The 14,096-nt window shown below is 50.7% G+C and overlaps 1 protein-coding gene across 1 annotated transcript; it reads left to right on the forward strand.

The window, feature by feature from the left end:
• Window positions 1–5,862: 5,862 nt before the first annotated feature.
• Window positions 5,863–9,945, forward strand: KLF4 (KLF transcription factor 4). The gene is given in 5 exon segments (XM_050987175.1): window positions 5,863–5,886; window positions 5,889–6,074; window positions 6,218–7,112; window positions 7,203–7,367; window positions 8,853–9,945. Coding segments are annotated over 5 exon segments (1,446 nt in total). The 3' UTR covers window positions 9,029–9,945.
• Window positions 9,946–14,096: the final 4,151 nt, after the last annotated feature.

The following is a 14,096-nucleotide window of genomic DNA, read 5'->3' on the forward strand; positions in this document are numbered from 1 at the left end:
GACATACCAAACCTATCACCCATCAGTGGGGACCATCTGGTTAGCCAGCAGCTGGTAATTTCTCAAATCTTCTCTATTTTTCTGTGACTCCTCCATTGGGTCTGGAAAAATACAATGCCATCAGCCTCATGCACGCAAAAAAAGAAAATCACAAACAAATAAATAAACAAGAATTCATCCTCTTCGCTGTGTGTGAGTGTCCCCACATTACATGCAGGACTTTGAAAAGGATGCTCATTGTGGAGTTTTTGTTTGCACCAGTCCCACTGTGGGAGCCAGTCATTTAAGTCATTGTTAGAGTTTGGGGAACATCTAAATTCAAAGATGGGGCAAACCCACTAAAAACAAAGACAGATGGGCTAACCCATCAAAGCAAGGATGCTAATGCTCAATCAAAAAAAAAAAAAATAAAAAAGGTCTTTGTTTTCCATAAGCAACTCAAGGTATTTTTCAAGGTATTTTTAGAGGAATTTAACAACCCTTGGATTGTTTGAAAGCAAAAAGTTGCTGCATGCAGGTGATCCTGGGTGGTGCTAAATTGTGTGAGGGCAGTGGTTACCTCTGCCAGGGGCCGGTGAGGTGGAGTGGATGGTACTAAATGGGGGAATCAGCACCTCTGGAATCTCAAACAGGAGTTATCACCCAGAGGGAAATTCAGTGGGAATCACAGCCTGACCTCTCAGCTCATCACTACCAAGCCCACCACCAAACCACAACCCACATCCACATGTCTTTTAAACACCTCCTAGAAAGTAACATAACTATCAACAAGATATGTCCAGGCTTTCAAAAGGCAGGTGAGAACAAGCCTGACCACTGGCTGACATTCTCAGCAGGAACATTTATGACCCCCAGTGTGCATGTGCCATCTGTGTATGTACGCACTCGCTACTGCTTGAAACCTGCCTGGAGCTGCTCACAATCCTCAGAGGTGTGCCCTTTGCACTGTACTGATAATCTACAAGTATCATTGCCAGATGAGCAGGTGTTTATTTCTGTTTAACAAAAACAAAACAACCCGCACAGGAAAGGATAAATAAAGCTTGGGCTAAGGTGTGTTTGGTGAGGAATATACAATATATGGCAAAAAAACAGATCCCCAAGGACAGGTGTCCCTGAAGGACAGCCCAGGAGTGTCAGGACCCAGGACATCCCTTTAGCTGTCCTGAGCAGCCAACACCTCTGCCAGGGGTCTCAGAGACCCAGGCACAGAGCCCAAAAATGCCTGTGGTTGTGATTATAGCCCACGGAGCAAGTTACCAACCTTAGATGAAGACCTGCAAGCCACGGTAAATTAAGTTGAAGGATAGTGAATTTATCACGAGGTGAAAAAGTAGATTTTGGGGTTTCTAGAATAGGGGTTCAGGGGGCAAGATGGAGGGATCTGGGCATGTCCTGCCTTTCTCCTTCTTCTTCTTGGCCTCCATCTTCTCCTGTGATGTTGGCACATTTAGATTGGTTTAGAGTAGAAGCTGTCTAACATAGGTGATAGGTATTGGAAAGTAATTGTAAACATTGTACACGTAGTTTTTAGCATAAAGACATAACACCACCCCGGGGGCAGGCAGAGTGCCTCTGACTGTCTTGCTGAGCAAACCTTGGCAGGACAGGAGAAATAATTTTATAGATAAGATACAATAAACAACCTTGAGACTGAGAAATGAAGAGTCCTGACTCCTTCTTCAAGCGCCAGGCTGGGAAAAGGGACTTTTGAACTTTTCTTGGGGTCATTGTAACCAGCTAGAGACCTCAACAAAAAACCAGATCCCCAAGGACAGGTGTTTCTGAAGGAGAGGCCAGAAGAACAGTTTGGTGGTCATGGATGGCTCTGGGCTGTCTCATCCTCCTCGGTGGGCAGAGATCCTGTGGGAAGAAGGTGAATCCTCAGCACTGTATTCCCCCTCTCCAGAGCACACCTTGCACATCAGGTGTTTGTGTGAGCTCTCACACCTTCCCTCTCTCTTGGCTGCAGCACAGCTAGTTTGGGACACAAGAAACCCTCCAGATGCTGCATCTCCTCGAATTTCACCTGCTCTCCAGAAACCTTGTCAGGGTAAAACACATCAGAGCACCAAGGATTATGGAATCACTTCTTTTGATGAATCACCAACAGGGATTTTATTGGATGTAAACCAGCATCATGGGTTTGTTCCCAGTTCCCTTTCATTATGCTGTGCCAGGAACGGAGCAGGGGCTCTGGCAGCTCCTGGCCCTGTAGCTGCAGGAACAACACACTGCAATCCCAAAAATGTCAGGAAAGCCATCTTTTTGTTTGACCACAGCAACACTGTGACACAACCTTTCCCAAAGCCTGCAGTCCCTGATGCCATCAGCTGCTCCCACAGACAACTAAATCGAAGCTACACCAAGGTTCCTGAGAGGCAGTTTGTTGAAAATCGAGTTCCAAACTTAAGCTTTAAAATAAACATATCAAGATAAACAGATTGGTCTTTGTTTCAGGCACAATCGGCTGGTCTGTTTTTTCTTCTTGTTGATGTTCCTAATGTTTTTCAATGTGTGATGCCATTTCCTGAGGACTGTCTCTGCTCCAGAAACCTGTGTTTCTTCCTTGGCTTCTCTCTCTGCCTTTTGTGGTTTATACACACAGGTGACCAGTTTAGCACTGACTCAGGCTGGACACTAAGGCCCTTCACTCGGTCATTTCTACTCTGCTCTACACTTGGGCCACCAATACAAGTTGCTTGCACCAGGCAATAATTCTTCTGCCAAAATGGGTGAGCAGCAGCAGTGGCAAGTCTAGGGCAACCCCACTCCCACAGTGAGATGTGGTAAATGTGGAAGAAACCTCCTCCTTCCACCTAGGGAGGGAGAGAAACACACAGAGGCCGCAGCAATCTGGCACAGCGAGGGCTGCATCAGACTCCCTTCTGTCCCAGCACAGCATCATCTGGAAAAATGTCATTGCACATCCCAAGGCAAGAGGGGACACAAATTCTGTGCAATTCTCTATCCGAGTTAGGCAATCCCCAAAGCCGGCTTTGAACAGCACAGAAACATGCTGTGTTCTGAGTTAGTGGAAGGAAAGTTTTAGAGAAAATTGGGAAATTTGGAGCAAACTGAGACTTGGGAGAAATGGTCAGCTGGCGACAGAAGGCATGTTAAAATAAATCTGCCCTAAGAAAACAGCATTTAGGTTGCTCTGTAGGCTGGGAAAGCATTACTGGTGAGCAGTTGCAAACTTCATGCATTTAACTTCCACTCTTGGGACCACTAATTCTCAGTCCTTATCACTGAAAGGAAGAAATTACTATTGTGCTTCATTAGTGAAAAAAAAAATGTGTTGATCTTTATGTGGGATGTTCAAGTGCAGGTGTCATTAGACTTACCAATTTCTGCAAGCATCCACTTTTTTTAAGCACCCTGCCAACATTTACACAATGAAAAATCAAGACTCAGATGAAAGTGGGCCACATCTTTTTAACATGAAATTTAGACATACCTCACACGTGTCTGCCTGAATTATCCAGAAACATGGCAATCAAATCTATTTTAATGAAAGATTGTGAAAGCAAACCTGTTTTATTCCAGTCCGCAATATTCAAAACCTCTCTTCCTGGAACCCATGAAGTTCTGGCATTTATTTCAAAGATATCAGATCACTTATCTGCTTCTGAAGCATTCTTGTTCTCCAATTTCTAATAAGGGATGTGATTTTAATTTTGATGTTGGCCTCAAGTGATCCCGAGTTTGAAATTTGGACCAGGAAAATGCTGCATTGCTTGGGAGATCTGTAAATTAGCAAACTTACTGTGAGAGGAAACAAACAAAAAATAACTGATGGGGAAGAAATGTTCAGAGAGCTGCAAACCTCCATATCAGTGGCTTTCTCCTGAGACTAAACTAGAAGGGAGATTTGGACCTAAACCCATTTGCATTCAGTTTGGATACTCAGAGTGGTTGTCAGAGAGTCTTAAGAGCACAAGCCCTGCCTGGGAGTCACAGCTGGGACTTGCTCCGAGAGGCTGAGCAGACCCCCAGCCCTGCACCTCTGAACGGGGAAGGTGCCTCCCTTCCCTTCCTGGGCATCGTCCTGTATTTCACCAGCCTTCATCTGTCCACACTAATCCTTTTTGTACCTGCGGTTCCTGGCACATCCTCTGCCAAGACACGGACTTTGAGCAGAAAAAAAAACCTAACAAAAAAAAACTCAACAAAAAACCCAAAAAAAACAACGCTCTGCTTTTTAGTGCCAAAGTTATTAATAATTAACATTCATAACACGAAACCGGTAAAACCGGTTGGGCAAAATAAAGCCCGGCATTTTATTATTATTTTAGCGTTTAATTAAGTCATCGTAAGTTACTCGGGCTCATGTTTGCAAATCACGCAGAGCTGGGACTTCACCCCTCCGGCCCGACCAGTTCTGGAGAGGGGCCGGGGGGCAGCGGGGCGGCTGCCGCGGGGGACCGCCCGCAGACCCCGCCGCTCGGACCGGGGCAGCGGCGGGGGAGCCGGGACACGGCCCACCGCGGCTCCCTGCCGCACGGGGGGCGGACGGCGCCCATCGGGGAGCACCGGGACACGGCCCGTCGGGGCTGCGCGGCGCCGGGGCGCGGCGCCGGCTCGCCATTGCCCTCTGGAGGAGCCCGGGCCGCTCTCTGCGGTTCCCCTCGGGGCTGTGCTAAATTTGGGGACTGTTTTGTAGTTTTAATTTCTATCTCTTTTTTTTTTTCTTTTTTTTAAATTTTATTTTACGGACTCTTTCCAGCCTCGCATCCACCGCCGGGAATGGGGGCTGCCCGCCTGCGGCTCCCCGGACCGCCGGGTCCCGGCGATAGAAGAGTCGAGAACAGAGAACAGCCCAGGGCTGACACGGGCCGTGTGAAGGACCGCGCCGTCGGGGCGTTTCGGAAAATGAAAAAAAGGGGAAAGAAAAAAGAATAAAGCCAAAACAACAACAACAACAAAAAGAAAAAAAAAAGAAAAAAGGGAAAATAGGAAAGTAGTAAAGGGGGAAAAAGTTAAAACTAAAGTAAACGAAAAATAGTTAGAAGATGCAAGGCTAGGCTAAAGGCGGACAGGCAGAGCGCCCCGGCGGCCGCCCGGGATGCTCCGTCCCACCTCCTTCCCTTCCACGCAGGGCCGACGATTCCCGACGGGAGTTCCCACCCCGCCGCCGGTGCGGGAGCCCCCGCGGCGCGCGGGCATCCCCGGCGCGTGTGTCCCCGAGTCCCGCCCCGCCGCGCCCGCGTCACCGCCGCGTCCGCGTCACGGGGCGCTCGGGGCGGAGCCGCCGCTCGTTCTGTTCGCTCCCCGGGCCCGTCCCGTCCCGCCCCGTCCCCCCCTTCTCCCCACATGTCCGTTTGTTGTCGCCGTCGCCATGGCGGCGGGGGCGGCGCGCCCGCGAAGTGAGGTGATAAGAGGGAGCGGCGGCGACAGGACCGCGCAGTGCCGAGCGGGGCGCGGCGGCGGCAGCGGCGGAGCGCGCCCGGCGCATCCCTCCTTCCATCCACCCCTCCTTTCCCCACTGGCACCACCGCGCCCCGTCCGTCCTGCCCGGCTCCCCACATGGCCGCGGCTCCTCGGGAAACGCCTCGCGCCGCCGCCCTCCCGGTGCCGGAGCCGCGTTGCCGGGCGGCGGCCGCCGCATCCTCCTCCTCCTCTTCCTCGTCTCCGCGGCGCCGCTAGCGCCCCGCGCCCCGCTCCGCGCAGCGCCGAGCTAGAAGAAGAAGAAGCAGCAGCAGCAGTACCAGGGCGCTCCCGCGGCACCGCCCCGGCGGCGGCGCTGCGCCTGCTCCGCGCGGCTGGACGGCGCGTCCGTGCCGCCTCCCCTCCCTCTGCTCCGCGCCGGCGCTCGGGACCACGGCGGCGGCGGCGGCTCGGCGGGACGCCCCGGCACGGATGCGGTGGGTGCCGGGTGCGGTTGCCGCCTTCCCTCCCTCCGTCCCCTCCCTGCCCGGCCGCCGGCTGACTCCGCTGTGTCTCCCCACCGCAGGCAGCCCCCCGGCGAGTGCGAGATGGCGCTCAGCGGCACGCTCCTTCCCTCCATCGCCACCTTCGCGGCGGGCGCCGCGGGCCGCGAGAAGGCGGCGCGGCCCGCGGGCCCCGGCAACGTGAGTATCGGCGCCGCGGCGCCGCGACACGGACGGGGCCGGGCGGGACGAGACGGGACGGGACGGGGCCGGGCGGGGCGGGGGCCGTCGGGGCGGGAGCGGCGCCGTGCGGCCGGCGCTGAGCCGTGCGAATGTCCCCGCAGCGCTGGCGGGAGGAGCTGTCGCAGCTGAAGCGGCCGCCGCCGGCGCTGTCGGCGCGGCCGGTGGAGACGCCGCCGTCGGAGCTGGAAGGCGCCGCCGCTCTCGGGCCCCGCCGTGACGCCGAGGAGTTCAATGAGCTGCTGGACTTCGACTTCATCCTCTCCAACTCGCTCATGCACCAGGAGCCCGCCGCCGCTGCCATAGTGGTGGCCCCCGCCGCCACCCCGGCCCCCACCGCCAGCCCCTGCCCCGCCGGGCCCTTCGCCTACCCGCTGCCCCGGCCCGAGCCCGCCGGTCTCCTCTACGGCGGCGGCGGCGGCTGCGACGGGGCTCCCGCCGCCGGGTCCGCCGCGCCCTTCAACCTGGCCGACATCACCGACGTGTCCCCCTCGGGAGGCTTCGTGGCCGAGCTGATGCGGCCAGACCTGGACGCGGTGTACCTGCCAGCGCCGGCCGCGCTGCCGCCCCTGGGCAGCCTACAGGGCAAGTTCGTGGTGAAGGCGGTGGGCGACTACAGCCACCCGGGGCTCAGCCCCAAGAGCGGTCCCGCCGCCCCGCCGCCCGGCGCCGACGGCCCCGGCGCGCCCTACACCTCTCTGCCGCGGATGTGCCCCAAAATCAAGCAGGAGGCCGCGCCGCCGTGCACCTTGGCTCCGCCGCCGCCGCACGGGAGCAGCCCCCGAGGAGCCCCCCAGCACGACTTCGCCCTGGGCAGCCGCCCGCTGCCCGCCCGGAGTACGCCGTCGCTGGGGCCCGAGGAGATGCTGAGCGGCAGAGACTGTCTCCCCGCCGCGCCGGGGCTGGGCCACCCGCCGCTGCCCCCGGGGTACCCCCCGGCTCCTGGCTACCCCACCTTCCTGCCCGAGCAGCTCTCTCCCGGCGCGCTGCAGTACCAAGGTGAGTCCCCGCTCATCCCACCGGGTGCTGGGGCTGCGGATGTCCCGGCTCGGGCGCCGGCCGTGCTCACTCCTCCCTGTCCGCCTCTAGAGCTGATGCCGCCGGGGAGCTGTCTGCCTGAGGAGACCAAGCCCAAGAGGGGACGCCGGTCATGGCCTAGGAAAAGGACGGCCACACACACCTGTGACTATGCGGGCTGTGGCAAAACCTACACCAAGAGCTCTCATCTCAAGGCGCATCTGAGAACCCACACAGGTTAGTCCCAGCACCGGGGTGAAGGGGATGTCCTGGCCTGAGGGGCATGGGGTGTGACCCCCTCGGAAAGTGGAAGGGCGTGAGCACAGGAGCAGGGTTAAAAGCAGCAAGGCTTTTCCTTGCTGGGTTTCCGGGCTTTTTTTTTCCTCCCCCCTTGGCTACGTGAAGTCCTGAGCAGTCTTCACTTACTGGTTTGACATTTTGCTTAATGGTTCAGAGTGACTCAGATGTGGGAGCGGGTGGGTTTCTTGCCAAGTCAGAGTTTGTTCCTTCTCTCTTGCTGTGTGGCTAGCTAATTAGCAGGTAGCTGGACGCCGGCAGGGATTTGTTGCTCCGGATTGTGTTGGCCCACTTCTGAGAAGGCAGCAGCCTTCTCTTGAAGATAACTACTTTCTTTGCTGGTGGTTAAGTGCTTCACATGCACACCCCACTCTTGGCTGGCTGTATGGCAGGAGGTTGTGCACCTCTGCAAGCTGTTGCTGCCTTTTTGGGACAACCCAGATAGATTCCCTGAAGAGCAGGGCTTTCAGCTGAGCTGGCAGCGCTGATGGGGTGCCTCGCCCACCTGTAGGACATCTCCCCCTGCACCACCAGAGTTTAACTGTCAATTGGCCACTGCTAGAATTGGGATAAAATCTGCCCAAAGTGTGTATGTGAGCCCAATCTCTAACTTTGCAGCTGAGTGCAGAGTTGCAGTAACTGAGCTTGTGAAAGCAGGTACAGCACACGGGTTTCGCCAGCGTGGGCATTCTGTAACAGTGACTAAATAACCTGGGAATTTGCATAATGTGAATCCCTGGGTTGTGAACCTGATTCAAAACTTTCTCCTGAAGGGAAGATGGGAAAAGGAAAACATACTGGCTCTGCAATAGTTAGGCTGTGTCTTCAGGTAATGGCAGAAAGGGGGATAAAATAGGGCAAGTAATCAGTGAGCATCTGCCCCAAGCCAGTCAGCACCATCCCCAGGATGTGTAGGACAGGGAGTTTGTAATTGTTGGGGAAGCTCATCTTGCTATCAACAGTAGTTTTTGTATAATGAAGACACTAGTAAGACTGAGTCCTTAATCAGGCGAGCTAATGAAAACAGTTTCCGGCTGTTTTTTCATTCTTAAGACCTACAATTATCTAAATACGTTGTCTGCTGAGCTATTTCTGGTTGCTATTTGATTGTGTAACACCGCCAGCAGAAATACACACTCAGGTGCTCTGAAGCCTTGTGTGCAAGGCAGTGAAAACAAGCATTTTAGTGAAGATTTAAGTGACACTAGCATATCATAGCACCTGTACCTCTTGAAAAGACAGCCTTGCTCTTGTAGTCTGTGTAATTTGTTTGCAACTGCTTCATGAAGTTCATTGCGTTTGACCACCCTTTGTTTTATCTAGGACAACTGCTTGAAGGTGCTACAAGTGGTAGTCGCAAAAAAACCCGCCAAAAACCCTAACACATGTGTTTCACTGCTTGTTTTTTTGGTTTTTATTTAACAGGTGAGAAGCCTTATCACTGTGACTGGGAAGGCTGCGGGTGGAAGTTTGCCCGATCCGATGAACTCACTCGTCACTACAGAAAACACACAGGCCACCGCCCTTTCCAGTGCCAGCGCTGTGACAGAGCCTTCTCCAGGTCGGATCACCTCGCCTTACACATGAAGAGGCACTTCTGATTAGGGAAAGCAGTGGATCTTTCCCCTGACTGCCGCAGAGATTCAGTATTTACAGCACAAGGACTGTCTTCCACAAGACGGGGAGAACTCATTTTAAGCACTACAGATAATCGAGGTGAAGTCTTCCAAAGAGTGGAAAAGAGGGATAACTGCATATGGACATCGCAACTTTCTTTTTTTATAGTTATACACTTAACCAAAGACGTTGGGGTCAATGACTGGATCTTCTATCATTCCATTTGTAAATCCAACTTGAATTATTTCTGGACTACAGAATGCCAAGGAGTGACTGGAAGTCACGGATATCAGGGTTAAACAGACTGTATGTAGTTCGGAGGGTGGGGATATTACACAGGGAAATTACATTCCCTTAATTTCCTTTCAATGCAATATTAGATGTACATGTCATCTTGTACTTTCTTTTTTTTTTCTTTTTCCTTCTAAAAGCCATTACAATGTTAAAAGAGGAGGAAAAATTCAGGTACAGAATTATATTTTAAAAGCCTATTTCATGGTGCTTAGTGACTGTTGGTTCTAGAGGTACCAAAAACAGGAAGCCAAAGTTCTCAAACTGCTGCATATCTGACAAGGAACTATTTTTTATTTTCCGATTGCCAATTATGACCTAAATCAGGTGAATAACCCTGGTTTATCTTTTTTGTTAAGAAAATAACTTTATGCAGACAGTCTGTAATGCACTGTGGTTTCGATGTGCAATAGTTTGTACAATGGTTTATTCCCAAATATGCCTTAAGCAGAACAAATGTTTTCTATATAGTTCTTTACATAATAAATATGTAATATAAATTTAAGCAAACTTCTATTTTGTATATTTGTAAACTACGAAGTAATAATGAACATTTTGTTGGAATTTGTATTTTGCATATTCGAGGTGAAAATAAACCTATAATATTTTATCTGAATGGTTACTCTAGTTTTTTTCTGTGTATGGACATGGCCAAAGGAAGTTTGTTGGGTATTTGTTGGTGGTTGAGTTTACCAAGGCAAGGAGTGGGTGGTGGCAAAATGCTTGTAGTCTCAAGACTCTGAAAGACAGGATTGTGTAAGTGCAGTGCTGATGTAACATCTCTTTTTAGGGAAAAAGGTGTATGGAAAGTTTTTGCTCTGGATGTCGAGTTACTGCTTATCTCACCTGCGTGGGTAAAATCATAATTTACCATTTTTAAAGTAACTCAGTTTAAATGATTTTTTTAGAGGACATAGTTCTGTTGAGGACAAAGGACCTTGAGCATCTGATGTTAACAAATCCTAGAATTATTTTTATTTTCATAGCAGTTTTTTCAGCAATGAAGGATTCCCATCTTCATTGCCTTGGATTTCTTAGGCAAGCTGGTTTAACCACCTCAGTGTGAGCAGAGGAAAACCCACTCAGTAATGTCAAGCAAAGAAGTAAACCTGGCTCGGAGAATAAAAGGGCACGTGCACAAAACGCCACTTTAACCATCACCCGCACGGAGTTCTCTTTTGAAAGCTGCTCTGTCCTGGGAGCCCAGTCACTCAACGAAGAGCCAGGATTCCTGCAGGAATGCACGCATAGCCGGGGAAGACTGACCATGCAGGGACTGAGGACGTGTTGCTGCGAGGTCCCCGGCGTGCCTCCAGCGGCGCGTGCCGCGCCGCAGCTCTGGGGGCGGTGAGGCTGCCCTGGGTCATCTCCAGCCCCGTGGTGCTTCTCCTTCGGGACCTCATTGTTCCAGCTGCCTTACAGAACGTGTAGCGAACAGATGATTTCCACATTAATGCCGGGTGAATAGGATCTGGTTTTCTCACTGCTCTTCGATAAAAGGCAAGAAGCGAATCCTCTTCAGCTGACTTGTAATGTCTGTCAGCAAGGAATTTGGGTGTATGTGGTGCACAATAAAGCTGAGGGGAAAAAAACAGCGGGCAAGAGGCTTTTGTATTTTTGCAGTAGTTAAAAGTGACAATATCAATTTTTTATGTCCGAATGCGCCTTTGGAATGCTACTAAAGTTCACATTTTGATGTGGTGTTTGTGTGGGGACCGTTGCCATTTCTCCCTCGGTTTGTGTAGGTAATATAATGATGCAGAAAATATTTCTCACCCCTTATCGCCTAGGCATGCTTTGTTCAACTGAAAGCTATCTTTGTTGATTTGGTTTATAGGTAACACAGGGAGTAGGGAATGTCTTGTTTGGTTTGCAAATAGCAAGCATTTAAAGCTAAATTAAAGTTATGAGTCATCCTTTATCTGAAGATTTTTCCACGTGAAAACTTTTTTACAATTAAACCAGGCATTTTTTTACCTCCTCTCTTGCTCTGCCTGTGAATTCTGGATGAGAGATCCAAGGTCAGCATTGAAACTGGCGTGTGCTGAGGGCCTGAAATGTCGTTGTCCAATCTGATAATGCCGGGCATACTTGGTAGGTGTAGGATCTCCTTTGTATGGCTGCCATTCAAAACCTCTTACATGTGTGCAAGATCTACGTTCTAGCACATCTGTAAGTACTGAAGTCTGAATATTTCACTTTGGAAACTGGTTTCTTTTGCTTTTCAAGCATTCTGTCATTATACACCCTTAAGAATTTTGTAAGGCACTGTAGCACTTAGTAAGGCATTATCTGCTTTAGCCAACTTCAGTTTTTGCTTGATGTTTTATAGACCCTAGGTTTCTAGTTGCAAGAACAATGGCATTCTTGAAACAGAGCATTGTTCCCTAGTCCACTTAATTTTTTTTTTAATTCCTCTTTTTTTTTCCCTGATCCTAACCAATCTGTCCTCATGTATGAATTTCCAGACTGAAAGACACAGGACTGTAACTTTGTATTTAAAATGAAATGCTGTTGTGTCTTTAACCATTTCCAAATTGCTACTCCTATACTTTTCTTGGGAGGACGGGAGCCAACTACTCACTTTTTGCCATACAGCATTCAACACGAGAGGCAGTCCTTACTCTTAAGGAGGTCTCTGGGGGAAATGCTGAAATGAGCAGTGCTCTGGTAAGTAGAGCTAGAAAGAGCACGTTGTGTTTGCCACCTGTTTTGTCGTGTCTGTGATCCTGGAGTTGCACTTAGATTCAGGATTGCACATGGATGCAGTGAAACAACACATGTATCAAAAAGCGTATCTCATAAAAACATATGTAAAACACCGAGAAGTCTTGTAAGTATGTCTTGAAAAACAAGATTTGTTTAGTGTTGCTAAAGCTGTTCATGTGCCACTTTGCTGGGGCATCTAAAAGTCAGGGTTTGAGGTTATTAGGGGTGGCCTCTGTGACATGGGGTGAGCACCTCCAGAGCTGCCCCAGAGCACTATTTCAGTTACTGAAGTCAAAATCTCTTGCGGCAGGGAGTTATCTCTGCAGTCAAACTACAGCCGTCCTTAATCCTGCTCACCCCTAGCCCAAATCTCTCTGGAGCATGCTTAGCATGTAGAGATGGAGCTGCTTAAAACAAGATGGCACATGCCTGCCTGCCGAGTGCCAAGTATTCAAAAGTGGCACCAGAGTAGAAATGTTCTCAGAGCCGCAGCTGCCATGCACTTGTCTGCTGCACACCATGGCCTGGGAGCCTGGGTTTGACTGTGACCCAGCTCAAGTGGCTTCAGCCACCCCCTGTCACACAGAGGGCTACTTGCAAGGGAGTTTTCTTATCCCTCATGGTGGCTACCAGATCCTGCTGCAGCTGAACTCAACGGCGAATCTCACAAGGATTTATATTAAGCTGATATGAATCAGTGAATTTCATTCTCCTTCTCTTTAATAAGGGAAGATCAGAGACTGCTGCGGTTAATCACCCCGAGTGCTAACGGTTCGACAGAATTAGTTTACACAGGTTTCCTATGGGAGTGTGCTGGATCTTGGAGCTAGCCTGCTTTCACTGGAGTCCCTGGCAGGCACTTTTAACAGCATTTGAGTACAAGAATTTCCCAATTAACCTGTGTCCGTCCCTGGGCTTTTCTCCCCTCAGCGCAACTGGGTCGCGTGCTCAAGGGCAGCAGGAGAATAGGGATGGTTTGCAAGCTGGGGACAGACAGAGCAGTGGTTACACCACTCGAGTAGGACTCGGGCAGGGATCTGGATGTTGTAGAAGAGCTGGTAGGAGGAAGTAAACTCAAGGTATGGTGAGCAAAACTGATCTGGAGAGGAAGAGGAACACCACCAGCACCACCAGCGGCACCGCCACGTGTTGACTCAGGCTTGGCAGGAGAGCACCCCAGATTAAATAGCTGCATTTAGGCTCAGTGGATGTATCTCTGGACACAGAGATGAGTGTGTACTTAAAAGAGGGGAAGGCCCATCATTCACTGAAATTTAATTGAGGTCACATTGGCTTGGAGCCACATGGGAACACACCCACATTCCCCTGTCTGCCGTACACCTGGATGACTCACGTTTCGTCTGCCCTTCGCTCTTGCCGTGACTTTACCAGGGGAACATTTTCATTACTGCTGAAGGCATTGCCACTGAGCGCAGAAATTGTCTCTGCGGCGTGGAAGTGGGCGGTGGTGGTGTATCTGCAGCCTTGTTCTCCACCCTGGATGCATAGAGGTATCTGTTAGTCTCTTCTTCACCTTTGGATGCATTACCTGTGAGCCCTCAAGGCCTGAACCTTAATGGTGTGAAAGACGGGAGGGGAAAAAGTGGCTTGTGCTTTATTAATGTTTATTCTATATTTAGAGCATGCGTTCCCAGAGATTTACAGGAGACAGACGGCCCTAATAGCTGCTCTCAAGAGGCATTAGGCAGCTGCACCTTTTCCCTTCAGTGATGTTTTCCGTACTCTTGGAGCTGTGACTTCTTTTGTAACCAAGATGGTGATTTTCACACGGACCTGGCTAGCTTGGGGTCAACCTCATGACTTGCTAATTAAGAAGAAGAAGTTTTAGGGAACACGGAACACGCCAAGCTGCTTTCACTGTGAAACCTGGGTGAGCAGAAGGGTAATCATGTGCTGCTATCACCGCAGCCATCTTGCTGCAACCCTGAAAAGTTTTGCATGGTTTTGCTTTGGGTACAGCGTGCTTGTTTATCGAGCACAAGCTAAGGCTTGCTTAAATCTTGCCATTCAAGTTCTCCACTGTTAAACTTT

Source organism: Serinus canaria, chromosome Z, assembly GCF_022539315.1.
Source record: "Serinus canaria isolate serCan28SL12 chromosome Z, serCan2020, whole genome shotgun sequence".
Lineage (NCBI taxonomy): Eukaryota > Metazoa > Chordata > Aves > Passeriformes > Fringillidae > Serinus > Serinus canaria.